This window comes from Bufo gargarizans, chromosome 2 (genome assembly GCF_014858855.1).
Source record: "Bufo gargarizans isolate SCDJY-AF-19 chromosome 2, ASM1485885v1, whole genome shotgun sequence".
Taxonomy (NCBI): Eukaryota; Metazoa; Chordata; class Amphibia; order Anura; family Bufonidae; genus Bufo; species Bufo gargarizans.
Window position 1 is genome coordinate 215,558,353 of NC_058081.1, and position 22,216 is coordinate 215,580,568.

At 43.3% G+C, this 22,216-nt stretch overlaps 1 protein-coding gene across 1 annotated transcript in view; it reads right to left on the reverse strand.

The window, feature by feature from the left end:
* PLXNA4 (plexin A4) overlaps positions 1–22,216 on the reverse strand; it is a 756,456-nt gene that overhangs the window by 591,933 nt on the left and 142,307 nt on the right. The window contains exon 3 of the mRNA XM_044279996.1: positions 5,101–5,283. Within this exon, the coding sequence (XP_044135931.1) occupies positions 5,101–5,283 (183 nt within the window). The remainder of the gene's footprint in view (positions 1–5,100; positions 5,284–22,216) is intronic.

The following is a 22,216-nucleotide window of genomic DNA, read 5'->3' on the forward strand; positions in this document are numbered from 1 at the left end:
TAGATAGATACATATTAGAGATAGATAGATAGATTGATAGATAATAGATAGATAGATAGATAGATAGATAGATAGATAGATAGATAGATCCATATTTCCTGTATGCTTTTTAACAGCTATTCTTCTTCTTCCTTAAAATCAATAACCTGTCCAAAAGTAAATAGGGCAAAGTAACTTTCAAGATCCCAAGATGGTAATGTCTTTATTTTTGTACAGTCCTTTTTGTGGTGGCTTTCTGTTATTTTTATGGTCTTACCTGAGAACATACCTATTTGTAGACCTTCTGCAGTCTGCACTTTGTCCCTTGCTTAATCAACTGCTTTTGTTAGAATTCAATCAGCTGGGGTTTGTAAAGCCACATACAATAGTGTGGACTCCAGCCAAGCCAATGAACATTGTAGCAGTTTCCTAGGTACAAGGAGCTATCAGCTATAAGTGCATTAAGATTTCAACCGCAAATGCAGTGCTGAACATAATGACTTAACCTTCTCTTTTCTCTTTTATGCAATTTTTTCTTCTTTCTGTTTTTGCGGTTGTTGATAAAGACAGAAGTCTACCAGCCCATCTGCAAGCAACATACCAGTCAAAAATCATAACTGCCACCATACGTCTATATATACTTATTTCATTCTATCACAAATGTACATCCGAAATGAAAGAACAGAGCTGGAGAAGACCACAGATAACTTAGATGTTGTCCATGTGGATACGCCCTTCTATTTGGTCTGTTGAGGGGGATACAGATTCTTCTGGTTTGTTAATGCTGTTGCAAGAACTTCAAGAAGCGGTGTCTATAGTATATTTCATAAGCCATTAGTAACCCTGAGAGCCCGACCGTTTTTTATAGATGCCACCTGGACTGCCTTTTGTCCTTAGGTCTCTTTCACACGGCCGTAGTGCTCCCGTGGCTGTATTGCGGTTCCGCAATACACGGGGCACTGGTTAACAAACCAGAAGAATCTGTATCCTGCTAAAGGGTAAAGGAGCCTTCACAGCTGGTAATATGGAAACATTGGGTGTGAACCAGAGCCAGTACTCACCAACACCCTCAACAGACCAATTAGAAGTGCTTCCGTGGGGTTCCGATCTGTGCTTCCGTTCCGCAAAAAAATAGAACTTGCTCTATCTTTTTGCGGAACGGACAGATCATGGACCCATTCAAGTTGAATAGGTCTGGATCCGTTCCGGCTGCCGCACAGACGTTGCCCGTGCATTGGGGACCACAAACTGCGGTTCCCAATGCATGGAACGGAACCAATACATTTGTGTGAAAGAGGCCTAATGCATTTATACCGATGCATTAACAAAACCAAGGTGCCTGCATCTGGTTATAGATTGGACATTATGGATTTGTAATACTAAAAAGTCTGCTTCCCGTACAAACACCATTGTGGTTGCTGCTGAGATATGATTCACTTTTACAAAGTCAATTAACCTTTATACTGTGATTTTGAGCAGCCTACTTGTAACGTTCCCCTGCGTCAACATCTCTTATCACAGATGACAAGAGGTCTATTATCCTGAAATCATCTTTCTACCTTCAAATGTTAATGGATTTGCTCTGAAGTACCCAAACTTTTATTACGTATGTTTTTCATAATTGGTCCAATATGAGTCATTTCCTGACACTAAGCATCCTTGTATTCTGAAGAGCAGAGTGGTAAGATTTTTAAAAACTTTATTACCACATCTCATGAGTCTTTCAGGCAAAAAGGTGTCTTAGCAGTGCCAGAATCAAAGTTGGATTGATCAACCCCCAAACCAAGGATACCTATGATATATTACTAGGCTATGCTATCAATGCATGTGCAGCCATCTCTGGGACAAGCTCCTGTGAAAAAGAGCGCATCACGCAGACACCCTATGTGCACTACTATGGCGGTTTTGAAAATAGCTGAGAACTGGCTTGGCTATTTATGGCAGCCCCATAGCGATGATTGGAGTGTGAGCCCACTTGCACAGTGCGCTCTCAATTCCTTAATATGGCAGTTCCGAAAAATAGCTGAAAAAGCACATATGGAAGTGAATGGAGAGTGCACCGCACAGGCGTGGTCCCCACTCTGTTCACCACTGTGGGATTGCTGGAAATAGCCAAGCCGGCGCTATTTTCAGGGCTCCTATACCGGTGAACAGAGGGTGGCTGCGCACGTGCGGCTGCTCTCCCTTCACTTCGGGGACCCAGATCTGGAGATAGGAGTGGCTCCCAGAGGTAGGACCTGCACCTATCTGACACTGATCCTAGTGATATGCCACCCATGTCCCCTTTTATTGCACAAGAAGTGATTCAAAAGTCGTATTACGAAAATAGAGCACATATCTAATTGGCTGCCATGGACAGCGACACAATTCCTTTATAATCGTGGACTAAACAGTAGCACAGCAATATATTCACATACTGTTCCTCCTCACCGTAGACTGTAAATTGGCCCAAAAATGCATCACTGATGTATTTTTCCTTTTAGTATCAAATTAGGTGGCAAGGGTTGAAAGCAAATACATTGTGTATACAGCAGAGAAGCAGCAGAGAAAATTCTTTCTTTTCCTCTTATTTGTGCAGCAGAAGAAATCCCCATTATGACAAGAAGGAGCTCATTAGACAGCAGGTCCCGCTTTATTACAGTTACGGTTATGGCGATTTGTACCAAAAGTAGGTCACAAATAAATCAGAGACATCCAAGGCTGTGGTGTACAAGAAACCATTTGCACAGACATTTACATGCTATCAGTTGGGCATAGCAAGCAATTTCTTGTTCAAATGTTCTTCTTGTGAAATCACATGCTGTTTCTATAAAATATGCATAAACTGTCCTCCTCATCCTTGTGACTACTCTACTCTAATGCTGGATTAACAAGTAGACATGTCACGTCTTACTGCAGTCATCTGCCATAACAACTAGGATACCATGCCCCTTATTAATAGTCACATGGTTAGAACGTATTGTCGCCATAACCATGGGACACACATTGAATATAATATGCGTGATATGGAAAGATGTCATTTATGCTCATTAGGGGCTGGGGGGGCTTTATTCTTGTAACAACTGTGACAACATAGCTTGGGTTTAGATGGGTTCTCAAGGAACCGGTCTACAGCAGGGCCAGACCACTTTCATGGGCTCCATGCAGGATAAAAAAGGTAGGAAAAAGGAAAGTATAGTTTTCTTAATGCGCAAAGGTCCACCAGGAACCCATTTCAGGACTACAATTTTAATAGCCCTCCATATCAGATTGTTTGGTGTCCAACTACTGGCACCCCCATCTTGCAGATCAGTTGACTGAAGGGGCCATGGTGCTACCCTTCATTGTTTACCAAGAACCGCACTGCACTTCTGGTAATGGCTGTCTGGTATTAGGGTACGGCCACACGGTCACGTTTCCTGATGCAGTTTTGGAAGCCAAAATCAGGAGTGGATCATAGAAAGAGAGAAAGTGTAAGGCTATTTTCACATCGGCGCTTCGGTTTCCGGTTTTGAGAAACCCGCAGAGGATCTCAAAACTTGACCAAAATGGTTCAGTTCGATTTAACACATTGGGATGCATCCGTTCCGTTAGGATGCGGTTGTGTTAAATCAAAAATTGAACAAAGTGAATCCGTCACTGAAAACAATGGAAGTCAATGGGTGACAGATCCGTTTATTTTTTAGGATCCAGGAAAAAAACCGGATCTGGCACCACTGACTTACATAGTTGTTTTTTTTTTGTGACGGATACGGTTTGTCCCGTTTCGATAACTGGACACAGAAAAACGCAGCTTTCAGATGTTTTGTGTCAGGTCCAGGGCCGGTGCAAGGATTCTTGCCAACACAAGCGAAGCTACATTTTGGCGCCCCCCCCCCACGCTTCTCCTCTCTGTGGTCCTGGTATCTTCTCTCTGCTTCAGACAATGGCTGGTTTAAAGGACCATATTTTTCGTCCTCTAAGACACACCTAGGTTTTAGAGGAGGATAATAAAAAAAAATATATTTTCCATTACACCTCAGGTCAGACCAGCAATCAGACCCCCAATGTTAATCAGGCCTCAGATCAGAACCCCATGTCAGACATCATCCCACAGTCATTAGCCCCCCGTGTCACATTTCTCCCCCTCCATGTCACATTTTTCCGCCCTCCCCCAGGGTGCGCCCTAAGGCGGCCGCTTGGTCTGCCTTATGGTAGCACCGGCCCTGGTCAGGTCACAAAATGGAATGCTACCGGAACGGAAGACATCCGTATTCACAATATTCACAATACATTGGCCCTAAACTGAACCATTTTGGCCCGGTTTTGTGATCCTCTGACGGATCACAAAACCGGAATGCAAAAACGCTAATGTGAAAGTAGCCTAAAGGACAGATACAACTTCTACCCTTTTTTTTTTATTCACTAGTGGTTTTGGCGTCCAAAACTGCATCAGGAAATCTGACCGTGTGGTCCTACCCTTACACCCACAGCAGCTCAGTCCCATTCCATGGGACTGAGCTGCAATATCAGGAACAGTCACTACCAAAACCACAGAACTGTACCTGCTAAACAATAGAGGGGACATGGCACATACTGGAGCTTTGAAGGCATCTGACTGGAGGGGGTGTCAGGAGTCAGATGTCCACTGATCTGATTTCAATCAACACAGAAGTCCTGGAAAACTTCTGTAAATTGATGAATCTTTTTAAGCATAATACTAGACCTACCTTCTATGAAGCCTATATGTGGAGACGGAGAATCGATTTTACTAATCCTACTTTGTTTCCATTATTGATTTCAAAATAATATGACATTACCAAGAAGAACAATTTAAAATGTGGCCACATATGATTGCAAAGTTGGAAATAAATGACATATTGTTACATATTGGAGATGCTGCAGATCTCCAGAAAGCTACTGATCATTAATATGCTGTGATCTAATATACTGTACATAATAATATGGCCATATTCAAATCAGAACAGAAACACTATCTTGGCCAGCTGAACTGTAGATTAATAGAACATATGTAACTATGCCACGGGGCATCTAACCACAGCAGTACACATTGCTGTCTCTGATTTCTTGTGCCCTTTAATTTACTGGAAAATATGAGATAATATCATCCACTTTATAATTGAAAGCAAACAGTGATCCTACCTTTTTGATTTTGCCACTTTTGGTCCCCACAAATGCAAGAGAATGATTTTTATACACATAGGCTATAACGGAAGTCATCCTGTCCCGATCCTCTGTAAAGACGGGGTACCCTCGAACCATTTCAGATACTCCCAGTGGGGCGTTCATGTCCAAGCCACAGAAGTCATCAGCAATTGTTATGAGCTGTAAAAATAGAGAAGGAGAAATACAAAGTCATTACAAAGAAGAGAAATTAACAAAAGTATTCAACATGTACATCTAAACCAACATAATATATTGCTTTGTTTAAGGGGTACTCCAGGCTTCTGATATTGAGACAAGACACAGCTGAAAGAAGTTGTCAAGGCGGTCCGGTCCAAATGGAGAAGATTAGGAAAAGGGACATCTACATCAGAGGAGACATCACTGTATGTAACAGGTAAGCGGTCCTGTATATTTCATAGCGCTGTATGTAGTATCCATAAACATATGTCTTTAACAATAGGGCTGGGGGAAGAGGTTGGATTGAAAATCTGGAACGATGAGAGCAGGTCACGCAATTTCAATTTTTTGCCTGAGGCAGCAGAAAGGCTAGAATCGCCCCTCCGTTCAGAGTATAGTGGTTGTGGTGGGGCACTGCAGCTAAGCTTCATGGAAGTGAATGGGAGCTAGGCTGCAGTAACCCAGCGCAGCCAATATACTTTGAGCGGAGCTGTGCTTCCTACTCCATTTACAGTGCTAGTACCAGCGCCGGATGCTGCAGGGACCAGCTGATCGGTGGGGAAGCAGGGTGTTAGACCCTCAACGATCGGATATTAATGACCTATCAGGGAATTCAGAGTTAATCCCATGTACAAATATCATCTCTCATGCAGGGGAGACCAGCACATCGGTGCATTATGCAGAAAGTCCTATGATAGGTACGGTGTATGTGGAGGCGCTGCAGCAAGGGATTACTGGGGGCACGTCTTCATCTACTTATATTACAGGGGTGTCTCACTTCAGCAAATAGCATTTACCATGTAGAAAAACACATTGTTTGTTTCCATGGTTACGACCACCCTGCAATCCATCAGTGGTGGTCGTGCTTACACACTATAGAAAAAGCACTAGCCTATGTGAGCTCCCATGGTCCCAGTCACCAGAGAGGTCAGCACTTTTTCCTCAGTGTGCAAGAACAGGCACCACTTCTGGATTGCAGGATGGCCGTAACCATGGAAACAAGCAGTATATAATGTGATGGAAAAATGAATCCAGCCAGCAAAGGAGGCAATATGCACAATCTGAATACATTAGTAAGTGCCTTGTATTAACTTTCTCTACATGATAAATGCCACTTGCTGAGGTGACACAAACCCTTTAAGTTAAGGAAACTCTTCTAACTATAACACCTTTAAATAATAAATTTGTAAATTAACATTATCTTCCATGGTTCTATATTTGTAGTATAAAACAGGAATAAAAAACAGCTGTCACTGAATCGTTAATCTAAACTATAGACGAGGGCGAGCCACCATAGCATCACCCGTAACGCTAGGGAGGTTCGTCCCTGTTTTGTCCTGCTATTGGCTATTCCCAACCCCTTGTCACCAGAAATATTGATCCGCACAACGGGAAGATGTAGCAGTGCGGGGATCAGAAGAGACGCAGGTGCCAGGGAGCAAGGTAAGTATAACCTATATAAGGTTCCTGGGCATTGGGGGGGGATCATTATAGGGGTTGAAAAACCATCAGCCGACCATCAGCTTTAGTGACACCTATTTTACCATATATGTAGATTTTACACAAAATAATAATTCTAGAGCATATATTGTTAGAATGCAAAGCTTTTCCACAGTTTTAGGCGCTCCCTAAAAACGCATCTTTTTGAGTGGCCTATCACATCTCCTAATCTAACTCTGCTCCATCCACCCCCTCAGCCATGATCCATCATCCATCAGTGTCCAGCACACCCTGTGCATTCAGAAGCACTACAGATATCAGCTGGCGGCTTGGTCATGCACCTTTATATCTACTTCTCTATTGTGTTAAGATGGCCGGACCATTGTACCAAAACTGCACTGGTTACCTGATGTGTCACCCCTATCTCCTCATAGATTGTAAGCTCTTGTGAGCAGGGCCCTCCCTCCTCTTCTCTGCTGCTATGTAACCTATCACTGTTTGTACATGAACCCCCCTGTATTATAAAGCGCTGCAAAATGTGTTGGCGCTGGTATCCCCGGATCAGCCTGTGAGGCGAAACGGCGTTGGGAGGAGATGGCTGCAGAGTCGGCGTGCCACACAAGGTATTATAATTTTTTGATACTCCACTTTCCCCTCTTACTTATTCATCTAGTTTCATCGTATGGGTTTTTTGCCGTAACAATTATGTAACGTATACAAGGGGCTTCTATTTTCCCCTTCCCACCTGTTGCGGCTGGCCGGCTCTGCCGTTCCCTCTTGGTCCCCATTTGGGGGTTTTTCATTTGCTGCTATCTTTTTTCCCTATTTTTTCTTTATGTATTAATCATGTATTTGATAAAGATTTTGGTATCATGGAGGCTATATATTGTGTGGCTTTCAATAAAGATTATTATTAATAAAAGAGAGCTATCTTACTGAGCTTGTGCAAGGCATGACGGGACTGAAACATTATGACTAAAATATATTTAGGCAATTGTACGTGTTGGCGCTGAATCTACATAGATTATTGCTTCTACAGTCTGGATCTGTGCAGAGGAGGCGTTAGAATTGAAGTATGTTTTGTCTTTCGGGATTCTGCTGTCATTTGATTTCAAGAAATAAATAAATCAAAAAGCTGGTGGAAAGCTTGTGGGATGGCAGTCTTCGAGGGCAGAATACTAACAACGCTGTCTTGGGACGTACGGCCTGCGATATTAATGCTGCTCCGTGAGGTTGATATGTAGCTCGCTCTTCTATCTAAAGTACCTTTGATACATATGTTTTGTACGGTTTTCAGAGGCAAGTCATCTATCAGCGGATGTTCAGAGCAATATAAAGGCAGAGATTAGACAGAACATGGAAGGTTTGCCCAAATCAGTGACTCATGGAAGAGATAAAATATAGGTACCTCTGACCCTGGCATACTAACATTGTCATTGGGTGAAGGTCCTCCCAGTACGTGTTACATTCATCATTAGAGGGGTCCCCCAGACATACTCCCCCAGACATACATACAACCTATAGGGAACTGACAGGCGGAGCAACGGTGCACAGAGTGGCTTTGGCCCACCCTTGGTGCACTTAACCGCTCGTTTGCATATAGATGAAACATATTTTTCTTTGCAGAATGAAGCAATGGAAGTGAAAGGACTGTGCCTGGTTCACAAGTGAATTTCATGGCGACACACACCCTTTCAAGGGAATCTGGCACCACATACCTGTATATCACTCCAAATCATAGGCGTGCGCACAGGGTGTGGGGTGTGCCTGGGCACACCCTAATCAAGCCGACTCGAGATTCTGCCAGGGACAGGAAGCGCTGAATGCGCTATACTCCCCTCTTCCTTCCTGGTCCTCGGCGCGCCACTGTGAAGGCTGCGCACAGTGTGAGGCTGCGCTGTGACCTCACACTATGCGCGCCCACACAGCAGACTGTACAAGATAGTGCGGGTCTGTATGTATGCATGCAGAGTGTATTTGTGTATATATATGTGTGTGTATATAATATATACATACACACGCACGGCGTGCAATAGGCTGCGCACGCCTATGCTCCAAATGATATTTTAGATTTGCGCTTGCCATATGATTTCAACACACTTTGCTCTATTTCTATTGGTGTCCGCACTGAAGAGATATTCACATTTTCTAAAGCTCAGCATAATTTCTTTATAGGCCAGTGATGGCGAACCTTTTACAGACTGAGTGCCCAAACTGTAACCCAAAACGCACATATTTATCGAAAAGTGCCAACATGGCAATTTAACCTGAATACTACAGTCCAATATAGTATACTATATCTATACTATTACTTTATAATTTAGCTATAATAGCCTGCCTACATTTAATGTGCTGCCCGTGCCATAAACATCGTGCTCTGCACTGATGAATGGCAGGAAAAGTCTAAGGCATATTGGTACACCATAGACTTTTTTCAGGGCGTGGGTGCCCACAGAGGTGCCATAGGTTTGCCACCACTGCTATAGGCCATGCCAGCCCCCCAGGCAGTGTCTATGTAATCAAGCCTGGCCCTGAACTCTCACACCTGCGCTGTCGCCTCAGGGATTGGCGCACACGCAGTACAGGCCTGGGTCTTGTCGGGCGGAAGGAATCTGTACTGTGCATATGTGAGGCAACTCCTTCCCCTTGTCTGCAATGCTGATGTTCACAGAGCATACATGGTCCAGGTTCTTCCTGCTCGCCGAGCTTCAGGCCTGTGCTGCATGCATTTTGATCCCAGAGGTGAACGCGCAGATGCAAGAGTTCAGGGCCAGGTGTGATTGTTGTCACTCCGAGTGGGGGGGGCTAGGCCAGCAGGGAAAGAGAGCTGAACTTTAGGTGCAACAGCAACGTGTTCCTTGCACCAAGGGATCTTATTTGCATAAAATAGTGAATATCGCTGCAATGGGACCACCGATTGAGATGACCAGTTCCAGTGGCGTAACTAGAAATGAGTGGGTCCCACAATTTTTCCCTATAGCTACGCCCCTGACAAGTGCTTAGAAATCAGCTAGAAAGTCATTTAGATATATATATATATATATATATATAGTGACAGATTCCCTTTAATCTCCTGCAATAGTTCCGTTACTCAGAAGATTGCAGCGCCAGCACCGGACATAGTAATATTATATATATAATTTTATCACATTTAGGAGCAGTTTTGGAGAACCCAATTTACTACTTATTACCTTTCATAATCAATGAAAACATACAGTGCTATAAAACGTTTAAGGCGTGTCCCACGGGTTAGTGTAATAAAACTGACACATACATCTGAATCAAAAATGTGATCGCTGCTTTAGCAAAATTCTAGTGCTGCATTCTCATTACTTTAACGGTCTGGAAAAGAGATTGGTACAACGACTGAAAAAAGTTCTAAGTTGTACGGGCAATGAACCTCTGGTGCATGGATCTGCCCCTGGAGACTCGCACACTAAGAATATTGCCTTTGCCGTATGAATAACAATTGTGTTCATCCCAGCTTGCAGACTTATGCACGTTTTCTTGCGCTTCTTTCCAAATGGATGTTGACATCGCTTTCATGAACTGTGTTCTTTACGGTTGTTGATGTAGACAGCATAGGTGAGCTGGCATACAAATCAATGGTTCCCTAGCATTTTCTAGCTGTTTTTCCAGGAACTTTTTGCAGCAAACAACTGTTTTCTTTTATATCCTATGTTCATATTTACTTAGGGTTGGTCATGCTGATTAGAACAATTGTTATGTCTGTAAGTTGAACCGTTGCTGAGATATCTGCATTTCTGGGAGCTGGTTTGAGCACCAAGAGGCCGGACTGGGCCCCTGGAGCCTTGCTCATGTAACACCCCTCTGAGCTGGGCACTCCCCCATTACCCTTGATTAACAGTGCTAGCCAATCAAGGAAGGGGAGGGGGGAGTGGCCAGAGCAGAGGGGTGTTACAAGAGCAGTGCTCCAATGTCTCAGTCCAGCCCCTTGTAATCCTATAAACTAATTTGCATATTGATAAAAACACAGCTATCTCAGCAATGGTTCTACCTACACATATAACAAAGCTTTCGTTTTAATCAGCATGACCAACCCTACCAGGCAGTTGTTCATGCTTGAAGATGCTCTTTAAAGAGAATGGGGTAGATTCATCAACACTGGGGTATAGCAACCAATCAGATTCCACTTTTCATTTTTCAGAGCTCCTTTGGAAAATGAAAGGTGGACTCTGATTGGTTGCTATGGGCAACTAAGTCAGTTTTTCCTTACAAACGCTTAATAAATCTTGCCCACTCTGCTGGGGATGTTCAATACACAGTGTGTGCTGGGAAGTCCTCCTATTCATGAGGACCTGGCTCTCCCTGCCGCAGACTGACATATTTTTCCCTATTGCAATCAGTGACCCAGTGTTTTGCTCAGGATTTATGCTGCCGTCAGATAGGGCAAATAACACTGGTGGCAGACTCACTTGGGGTTCAATTCCTGATCGCAATCACCCTTAGGGTACTTTCACACTAGCGTTTTTCTTTTCCGGCACTGAGTTCCGTCACGAAGGGCTCAATACCGGAAAAGAACTGATCAGTCACACCCCCATGCATTCTGAGAGTAATCCGTTCAGTTTGCATCAGGATGTCTTCAGTTCAGCCATTTTGACTGATCAGGCAAAAGAGAAAACCGCAGCAGACCAAAAAACTGAAGACTTGCCTGAATGCCGGATCCGGCATTTTTCCCATTAGGAATGTATTAGATCCGGCATTCAAAATTCCGGAATGCCGGATCCGTCCTTCCGGTCTGCGCATAAAAATGTGTAAAGAGTTACAAGACCGGTCCGTCTGTCCGCATGACAAGCGGAGAGACGGATCCGTTCTTGCAATGCATTTGTGAGACGGATCGGCATCCGGATGCGTCTCACAAATACTTTCAGTCACATCCAGATCGGCGGATCCGGCGGGCAGTTCCGACGACAGAACGGCCCGCCGGATCACACTGCCACAAGCGTGAAAATAGCTCTCTTGAAATGTTTGTTTTAGTTAACACTCATCTTTCCTGTGCAATAACAAGCCTGGAGCATCTTTTCCTATTACTCTGTATTGTGCTATTCCTCTGTTATTCCCCCTAGAAAACTGTCCGTTACCATTCCCCTTACCAAAGAGGTGCATTCCTAAACAGTGGCTGAATGGACAGCGTCAGAGTGTGAAGAAACACATCCTAACCGGTAGTACCCACTCGTCAATACTTTTACAGATTAAATCAGAATTGTTATATGACGTAGAACACAATAATTTACTAAAACAGACAAGTCAGGAAAGGATATTCTATGTTACATGCTTTATTACATGTGTCTCTGGCATTGCATATATATAAGATGCTATATATTAGTGAGTTTTCTTCTGGTTTTGTTTTTTCATATATAAACCCAAATATTCAGAGTTCCGCTGTGTAACACTGACACCAAGTTTCTATCATTCCAGATGTAAGAACCAAAGGGCACTTGAATTCCCCAATAGGAAGACACTTTGGTCCCATCCCATTTATTGCTGCCAGCCTATATTTGACTGGGTTTAACCTAATTAGAGTATATAAATATATCCAAGGTTAATACAAGGATCTGGCAGAATTATATTATACTTTTCGTTCCTACTGAACTAAACATAGATCATCATGGCGCATTATAAAGGCTGAAGGCTTATTTTTTAAAAATTTTTATTTTTTGCTGACACAAGTTACAGGACCAGTTTCATATTTCCAACTCAGCGGCTCCATTGTATATATGTATGCATGTAGTTACAACGTATCGGTTAAGGCTACTTTCACACTTGCGTTTTAGATCCGTCATGGATCTGCAAAAACGGATCCGTTACAATAATACAACCGCATGCATCCGTCATGAATGGATCCGTTTGTATTATCTGTAACATAGCCAAGACGGGTCCCGTCATGAACTTCATTGAAAGTCAACGGGAGACAGATCCGTTTTCTATTGTGCCAGATTGTGTCAGAGAAAACTGATCCGTCCCCATTGACTTACATTGTGCGCCAGGACGGATTTTTGGCTCAGTTTCGTCAAGCGGACAGTAAAACGCTGCAGGCAGTGTCTGCCTCCAAAGTGGAATGGAGACTGAACTGATGCATTCTGTGAGGATCCTTTTCCATTCAGAATGCATTAGGACAAAACGGATCCGTTTTGGACCGCTTGTCAGAGCCCTGAACGGATCTCGCAAACGGAAAGCCAAAACGCAGTCGTTAAAGCAGCCACAAAGATGGAACATCAGCAATGAGCGTTTTTTGCATTTGTCAGGTGTTGTTTCCAGGCATTCATTACGCTCTGCCTTTATGTGGCTGACATACTGTAAGGCTACTTTCACACTAGCGTTCGATCGGATCCGTTCTGAACGGATCCGCTCATATTAATGCAGACGGTGGCTCCGTTCAGAACGGATCCGTTTGCATTACCATGAACAAAAAAAAACAAAATTTTTTTTTTTTTTTTTTGTTCATGATAGTGCAAACGGATCCGTTTTGACTTTACATTGAAAGTCAATGTAAGTCTGGACGGATCCGTTTGCCTCCGCACGGCCAGACGGACACCCGAACGCTGCAAGCAGCGTTCAGGTGTCCGCCTGCTGAGCGGAGCGGAGGACAGACGGAGCCATACTGATGCATTCTGAGCGGATCCGTATCCACTCAGAATGCATTAGGGCTGGACGGATCAGTTCGGGGACGCTTGTGAGAGCCTTCAAACGGAACTCACAAGCGGAGCCCCGAACGCAAGTGTGAAAGTAGCCTAAGGCTCCTTTCACACTAGCGTTCGCTGGTCCGCTCGTGAGCTCCGTTTGAAGGAGCTCACGAGCGGACCCGAACGCCTCCGTCCAGCCCTGATGCAGTCTGAATGGAGCGGATCCGCTCAGACTGCATCAGTCTGGCGGCGTTCAGCCTCCGCTCCGCTCGCCTCCACACGGACAGGCGGACAGCTGAACGCTGCTTGCAGCGTTCGGGTGTCCGCCTGGCCGTGCGGAGGCGAGCGGATCCGTTCAGACTTACAATGTAAGTCAATGGGAACGGATCCGCTTGAAGATGTCACCCTGTGGCTCAATCTTCAAGCGGATCCGTCCCCCATTGACTTTACATTGAAAGTCTGAACGGATCCGCTCAGGCTGCTTTCACACTTAGATTTTTTTCTAAGTTATTAATGCAGACGGATCCGTACTGAACGGAGCCTCCGTCTGCATTAATATGAGCGGATCCGTTCAGAACGGATCCGATCAAACGCTAGTGTGAAAGTAGCCTAAGTCATACAATCTTCTTACAGCCGCCGTGATGATCTGGATCCTCATAAATCAACCTTGAAAGAATTTATGAGGAAACGCAAGCACTTTGAGTCTCCTACCGAACTTTAGAAATAATAACGCGCAGGTTTTTGTCCTCTGACCGCGTATACAGTACATAAGCGGCATTTCTTCCAATATTCTCAGCACACACACATATATCAACTTTACGTTGCCTTCGATTCTTTAGGCTAAATGCACACGGACCGCACCGTAGGTCGTGTTCATTGTATTCTATGAGAATTCTAATGCACACAAATTTTTTTCTGCAGAGATTTTGACCTACGGTGTGGATTTTAAAATCTGTAGCATTTACATTTATTTTATTTTTCCAGTCCAGATTTTCTCTATTCACGTCAATGCAAATCCGCACCAAATCCGCATGTAAATCTGCACCAATTGACACGGATTTCCCTGCGAACACCTGCAGATTTCAGCGAGGATTGTCCGCACATAAATCCTGAACGTGTGCATTTACCCTAAGGGTGCAGCTTTGCATTCCATTGGTAACAACAAACTGGTGCTCCGTTACCGTTACGATATGTGGGTCCACTGTACCAACCACCAAGGAGTGGAAGGCTGCTGACCCACAGGAATCAGGGACACCAGACTGGAGTGTCAGAGGAATCAGGCGGACTCGTAGAACAGGCTGAGGTCAAAGTCTAGGAAGCAAATGGCAGAATACCGACAGGTAAACGGATTATAGCTCAGAGAGCAAAGTAAGGCCTCCTGCACGCGACCGTGTCACGGCCGTAGCCGAATTGCAACTCGCGAACAACGGGTCTGCAATATACAGGCACCAGGAGTGTGCGCACCAATGTGGACCCATTCAATTGGGTCCACAATCTGGAAAATACGGTGCAGAGGGACGGAGCGGAAGGCATACGGAGGCACTACAGAGTGAATCTGTGGCATTTCAGTCCGTGCCTCCGCACCGCAGAAAAAATAAAAACATGCTCTATTTTTTTGCAGTGGGGAGGGATCACAAACCAATTCAAGATTGTGCCGGCCCCACATATGGCGCACATGCATTAGGGACCACAATTTGCGTTCCCCAATGCACTGCACGGGAGACACACGTTTGTGTGCATGAGCCCTAAGGCAGACTAGCAGGACCTGTGGTGATCAGGCATAGGGTGACACAGCCAAGCAGGAGCTGATGAACTAGTCAGTCAGCAGCTGGACAGCAACACACAAAGCAAGCAAAGAAAGGGTGCTACCCTGCAGTGCTGAACCTGAGGTGAACTAAGCTCCTGTTCACACATACACACCAGACAGACACATAGTGAGTAGTGTTGGGCGTGAATATTAGGCTACTTTCACACTAGCGTTCGATCGGATCCGTTCTGAACGGATCCGCTCATATTAATGCAGACGGTGGCTCCGTTCAGAACGGATCCGTTTGCATTACCATGAACAAAAAATGTTCATGATAGTGCAAACGGATCCGTTTTGACTTTACATTGAAAGTCAATGGGGGACGGATCCGTTTGAAAATTGAGCCATACTGTGTCAACTTCAAACGGATCCGTCCCCATTGACCTACATTGTAAGTCTGGACGGATCCGTTTGCCTCCGCACGGCCAGGCGGACACCCGAACGCTGCAAGCAGCGTTCAGGTGTCCGCCTGCTGAGCGGAGCTGAGGACAAACGCTGCCAGACTGATGCATTCTGAGCGGATCCTTATCCACTCAGAATGCATTAGGGCAGTACGGATCCGTTCGGGGCCGCTTGTGAGAGCCTTCAAACGGAACTCACAAGCGGAGCCCCGAACGCAAGTGTGAAAGTAGCCTTAGTATTGCGAATTTTAATCGCGAAAATCTCCACTTTGAGAATTTGCTAAGATTTTGAATATAGTGCTATATATTCACATTTGTGAATATTCTAGATTTTTTTCCATCAGTAACCTCCCTTCTTGCTTGTGGGCCAATGAGAAGGCTGCGATGTCTTTGTCAGAGCTTAGCAACATCCCTAGCAACCAATAGGAAAGCTGCCTACCCCTTACTATATAAGAACCTCCCCAGCAGCCATTTTCTGCTGTTTTTTAAAATTCTGAGAGAGAGAGCGGTGTTATTTCTGTGCTCTGTGCTTTACTGTTTAATTACATTAGATAGATAGTTAGATAGTTAGTTAGTTAGCTTATATATAATACAGATAGTTAGTGGGAGATAGGTTCCAGTGCAAGGTGTTAGGTAGTGTGATAGGAATTACTGTTTCTCTGCTGTCCATACATACAGGCTACAGACAGTGCTGTGATGTCACAACAATACATAGTGCACACATCAGTAATATGTAGTCAGACCTGCTTAAATGTGAATTTGCACATATTGCGCCAAAATATGTGCATCATTAATTGCTGATTTGCGCAATTGCGAATATATTGGAGCACTCTTTCTGCATATAAAGCTAGTAATATTATGCCGTGCCAACCATTTTCTCCAGTCTCAGGAAACCTCTAGCAGCTTTACAAATGTACTGTAGCTATAGTGACCCACGCCTGTATTGCGCGCGCAATATGCGCATATTACGTTGCTGATTGTCGCAATCAAGAAAATAATCGCAAATTCTCGAATTCGAGTATATATGACAAATATACACAAAATATTGCAAATTTGAATATTGCCCCTGCCGGTCATCCCTAATAGTGAGTGGAGCAGCAGTCATCACAGTTATGAGCAGCATGAATGAGTATGTGTGCCCAGCCTGCAGCTTTATCCGATAGTGCTGATCATCAGCAAATAGTTCTGAAGTCACGGCATACTTACACGTAAGTGCATAAAATGTCAGAGTATTCACCTGATGTTACCTGAGCGTCAGTTGGGATGCACGGATGCGCTACATAACATCATCCCCTATTTTAGAGCTATTAACTGTGCTCAAGCCGCAGTATTAGATTGCTCGTGGAGAAGTGTTGCTATTGATTTAACACTTTCCACTACAGCGTTATATACAATGGGCTCTTTCTTGGAAACCGCAATACCTTCTATGGATGTCTAGAACCTTAATGAGTGTGGAGCTGCTTTGAGCTTTCAGCGGAGTGGACACCACTTTGGCGTTATGCTTCAGATTGGCTTTTTAAATGTGTGACAATTGATGAGGAAAAGAATGGAATGTCACTTAGCTGCAATCAGTCCAAGATTAGTAAGGCACACTTTCAGGATTCTCTCAGGATTAAGGTAGAATCCATGGCTATTCCACAGGAATGTAAGAGAATGGAAGCTAAAAGGCTAGGATACGGATTGTCTTACGGGACAAGGTGGCCCTGAAATAATACATTTGTTCATAAATAAAATAGCAGTTTAAGAATATTAATCCAAAAAGACTAAAAACAATTATATACAATAAGCGAATCCAATATATTATCAATGGTAAAATTTACATACTAAGTAAATGTCTACAAAATACATATCTAACCTAACCCCAATTTGATACAGATAAGGTCTGGGATGCACTGGGACATGTTTGAGGACAATCCGGTGTTTGGGCAATGTGCATTAAATCTATTTGAAAGTCAAAGAAGTAATCTAATAAGTTGTCATGGACAACACTGAAACTATGTGTCTGCCGGGTCTGCCTGTGCTATGGAGGAGAAAACAGTGGTCACCAGTGATACGTTCTCACCCTGGGGCAGTTTTGCTTATTTCAAATCTGTTTTGACTTCTTAAGCTTCACTATTTTGTTTATCACAGTAGGAAACTAACCAGTGACCACATATTTTACCCATATCCATGTAATATCATGACTAAGGCCTCATGCACACGACCGTGCCGTTTTTTGCGGTCTGCAAACCGCGGATCCGCAAAAAAAGGAAGGCGCCCGTGTTGCCTTCCGCAATTTGTGGAATGGAACGGGCGCCGGCAATATAAATGCTTATTCTTGTCCGCAAATCACAGACAAGAATAGGACATGTTATAATTTTTTTGTGGGGCAGCGGAACGGAGCCACAGAATGCGGACAGCACACAGAGTGCTGTCCGCATCTTTTGCGGCTCCATTGAAATGAATGGGTCCACATCCGAGCCGCCAAAACTGTGGCTCGGATGCGGACCCAAACAACGGCCGTGTGCATGAGGCCTTAGGCTGGTTTCACACTAGCGTTTTGAGATTGGCTTTGAGATCTTTGCATTTTGCTATTGCCGGAAGGAACCGTATCTCCATCCAACCCCATTAACTATAATGAGGACCAGCAGAGATCCGGACACAACTTGGCAAATATGTAGAGAATCGGCCAGATGAATAACACTTCATGCAGTTATGGGGCCGGCGGGTGTCAGGTATCATCTGGCAGTGCCGCATCCAGACATACTGCCGGAAATGACTAACACTAGTGTGAAACTAACCTGATACTGACCAGGCAAATGGGCAGCATAATTAGTCCTACTGATGCCCTTGTAAACAATACTCCATATCTTAGCTTTTTGGACCCTGTATTAATCATGAAAGAGTTAAAGGTTGGATGTCCCATTTTAAGTGGAGATAGGCTAGCCATACACATTAGAGGTATATTGGCCGAATCTGACAGTAGAACTGGCTAACCATCTAATGTGTGTGGGGGCCTTCTCAGTCTCCATTGCCTCCTCACAGCAGATATGGTGGCGATAAGGATTGGGCTGTTGGATTTCTCAGTGAGATAAACCTCAGCCATACGGGCAGGACCGTGGCTCAGTGGTTAGCACTATTGCCTTGCAGTGCTGGGGTCCTAGGTTCAAATCTGACTAGTGTTGGACGAGCATGCTCAGCCAAACAAAAGTTTGCGCTTGGCACATCGTGGTGTTCAGCCAAATATCACGTGTGCATTCAAATCTAATTTAGCCTCTATTTCTGAAAATTTTCTGGCGGGATTCAAACTCACAACCTTCTACATTACAGCCAAGAATGTTAACTACTATAGAGCTGTATGGCCAGTTACAAGAAAAAAAAAAGAGACATCTGCTGTATAGTAGTAAGTAGTACAAGTAGTACGTATTCCTATACAGCAGAAGTCTCATAATTTTTTTTTTTTAACTGGCCACGCAGCTCTATAGTGTAGTGGTTAACATTCTGGGCTGTAATGTAGAAGGTTGTGAGTTCGAATCCTGTCACAAACTTTTCAGAAATAGAGGCTACATTAAATTTATATATTTTATATTTTTTTTTATGTAAATGTGTAATTACTAACATATATATATATATATATATATATATATATATATATATAATCATACTTCTGATATATATGAATGCATAATATGTGGGAAACTACTACTGATGTTTTAGCCATAATATATTTTCATATATTATAATATATTATACAAACCGGATTCCCAAAAAGTTGGGACACTATACAAATCGTGAATAAATACTGAATGCAATGATGTGGAGGTGCCAACTTCTAATATTTTATTCAGAATAGAACATAAATCACGGAACAAAAGTTTAAACTGAGAAAATGTACCATTTTAAGGGAAAAATATGGTGAATCAGAATTTCATGGTGTCAACAAATCCCCAAAAAGTTGGGACAAGGCCATTTTCACCACTGTGTGGCATCTCCCCTTCTTCTTACAACACTCAACAGACGTCTGGGGACCGAGGAGACTAGTTTCTCAAGTTTAGAAATAGGAATGCTCTCCCATTCTTGTCTAATACAGGCCTCTAACTGTTCAATCGTCTTGGGCCTTCTTTGTTGCACCTTCCTCTTTATGATGCGCCAAATGTTCTCTATAGGTGAAAGATCTGTACTGCAGACTGCCCATTTCAGTACCCGGATCCTTCTCCTACGCAGCCATGATGTTGTGATTGATGCAGAATGTGGTCTGGCATTATCTTGTTGAAAAATGCAGGGTCTTCCCTGAAAGAGATGACGTCTGGATGCGAGCATATGTTGTTCTAGAACCTGAATATATTTTTCTGCATTGATGGTGCTTTTCCAGACATGCAAGCTGCCCATGCCACACGCACTCATGCAACCCCATACCATCAGAGATGCAGGCTTCTGAACTGAGCGTTGATAACAACTTGGGTTGTTCTTGTCCTCTTTGGTCCGGATGACATGGCGTCCCAGATTTCCAAAAAGAACTTCGAATCGTAACTCGTCTGACCACAGAACAGTCTTCCATTTTGCCACACTCCATTTTAAATGATCCCTGGCCCAGTGAAAACGCCTGAGCTTGTGGATCTTGCTTAGAAATGGCTTCTTCTTTGCACTGTAGAGTTTCAGCTGGCAACGGCGGATGGCACGGTGGATTGTGTTCACTGACAATGGTTTCTGGAAGTATTCCTGAGCCCATTCTGTGATTTCCTTTACAGTAGCATTCCTGTTTGTGGTGCAGTGTCGTTTAAGGGCCCGGAGATCACGGGCATCCAGGCTGGTTTTACGGCCTTGACCCTTACGCACAGAGATTGTTCCAGATTCTCTGAATCTTCGGATGATATTATGCAAAGTTGATGATGATAGATGCAAAGTCTTTGCAATTTTTCGCTGGGTAACACCTTTCTGATATTGCTCCACTATCTTTCTGCGCAACATTGTGGGAATTGGTGATCCTTTACCCATCTTGGCTTCTGAGAGACACTGCCACTCTGAGAAGCTCTTTTTATACCCAATCATGTTGCCAATTGACCTAATTAGTGTTAATTGGTCTTTCAGCTCTTCGTTATGCTCAAAATTACTTTTTCCAGCCTCTTATTGCTACTTGTCCCAACTTTTTGGGGATTTGTTGACACAGTGAAAATTTGAATCAACGTATTTTTCCTTTAAAATGATACATTTACTCGGATTAAACGTTTGATCTGTCATCTACGTTCTATTACAAATAAAATATTGACATTTGCCATCTCCACATCATTGCATTCAGTTTTTATTCACAATTTGTTTAGTGTCCCAACTTTTTTGGAATCCGGTTTGTATATTCTAAATATATAATAATATATGTAAATGTATTATGGTTAAAAACTTATATATATGTTTAAATTAATTTTAGCCTCTATTTCTGAAAAGTTTCTGCTGGGATTCGAATTCACAACCTTCTACATTACAGCCCAGAATGTTAACCACTACACTATAGAGCTGCATGGCCAGAAAAAAAAAAAAAAGATTATGATACTTCTGCTGTATAGGAATACTTACTAGTAGTAACTGGCCATGCAGCTCTATAGTGTAGTGGTTAACATTCTGGGCTTTAATGTAGAAGGTTGTAAGTTCAAATCCCGACAGAAACCTTTCATAAATAGAGGCTAAATTAGATTTAAATACACTGGGTGTCCCCAAGCACTGGCTCCATATATGGACATAGCTATATATGGAGTCAGCAGGGACTCCTAAGCTGAACTAGAGTCAAGACACCCTCTCCTTCTCAGAGCAGGGGGTACCCACTGCCTGGTTTAATGCTCAGGTTCTCCCATTGACTTCCATTGTGCTCGGGTGCTCTGTATAGCAGGCATGCTCAACCTGCGGCCCTCCAGCTGTTTCAAAACTACAACTCCCAGCATGCCTGGCCAAGTGTGTATATGGGGAGGGACAGTTGTCATTTGACAAACATCTCATGATTCGGTGTTTTTGGTAAAGGCTGTATATTTTACAGACATTTATTATGATATTCTATTTCAGAATTTAGTATTCCAATTCCCTAATAAATCTTGTAAAGTCAGTCCAAGGTGGAGCTTAACCTGCACACCTGTATCTACCAAGCTTCCTGATCTGTCATATTTGCTACATTGCTTGATTAGGTAATATCTTTTTAGCATCACAAAATTAAGTGAATTTTGAATGTCAATGTAGCATCTGGTGTTGCTGGATTCAGAAGACAGTCACAGCACAAAACATATCTTTGTGTTTTCTCTTATTATATGTTTTCTATTTCTATTACACTTTAACAAAGTCCCGAAATCCAGATGCTTATAGGCACACTGATGAGTCATTTACTAATTAAATTAATGTCTCCCAAGCTTGGAACAGTCCTTCCTTTTACATGTTTCTATTGTTGAATTTGTGACATTGAACACAAGCCTTTAGGGAAATAATTAGAATCCGGGTGGCTGCAATAATAAAATTATATGCTTGCTGGGCTGACCTCCCAATCAGTCATTCTGATTCGTGTATGTCATTTCCTCATTAGCAGAAATAAATTGGATTTTAAGAGACCACCCTTTCTCACTTATTATATCTGGAACACGGTGCACATACAAGTCATACAAGTCCCTACA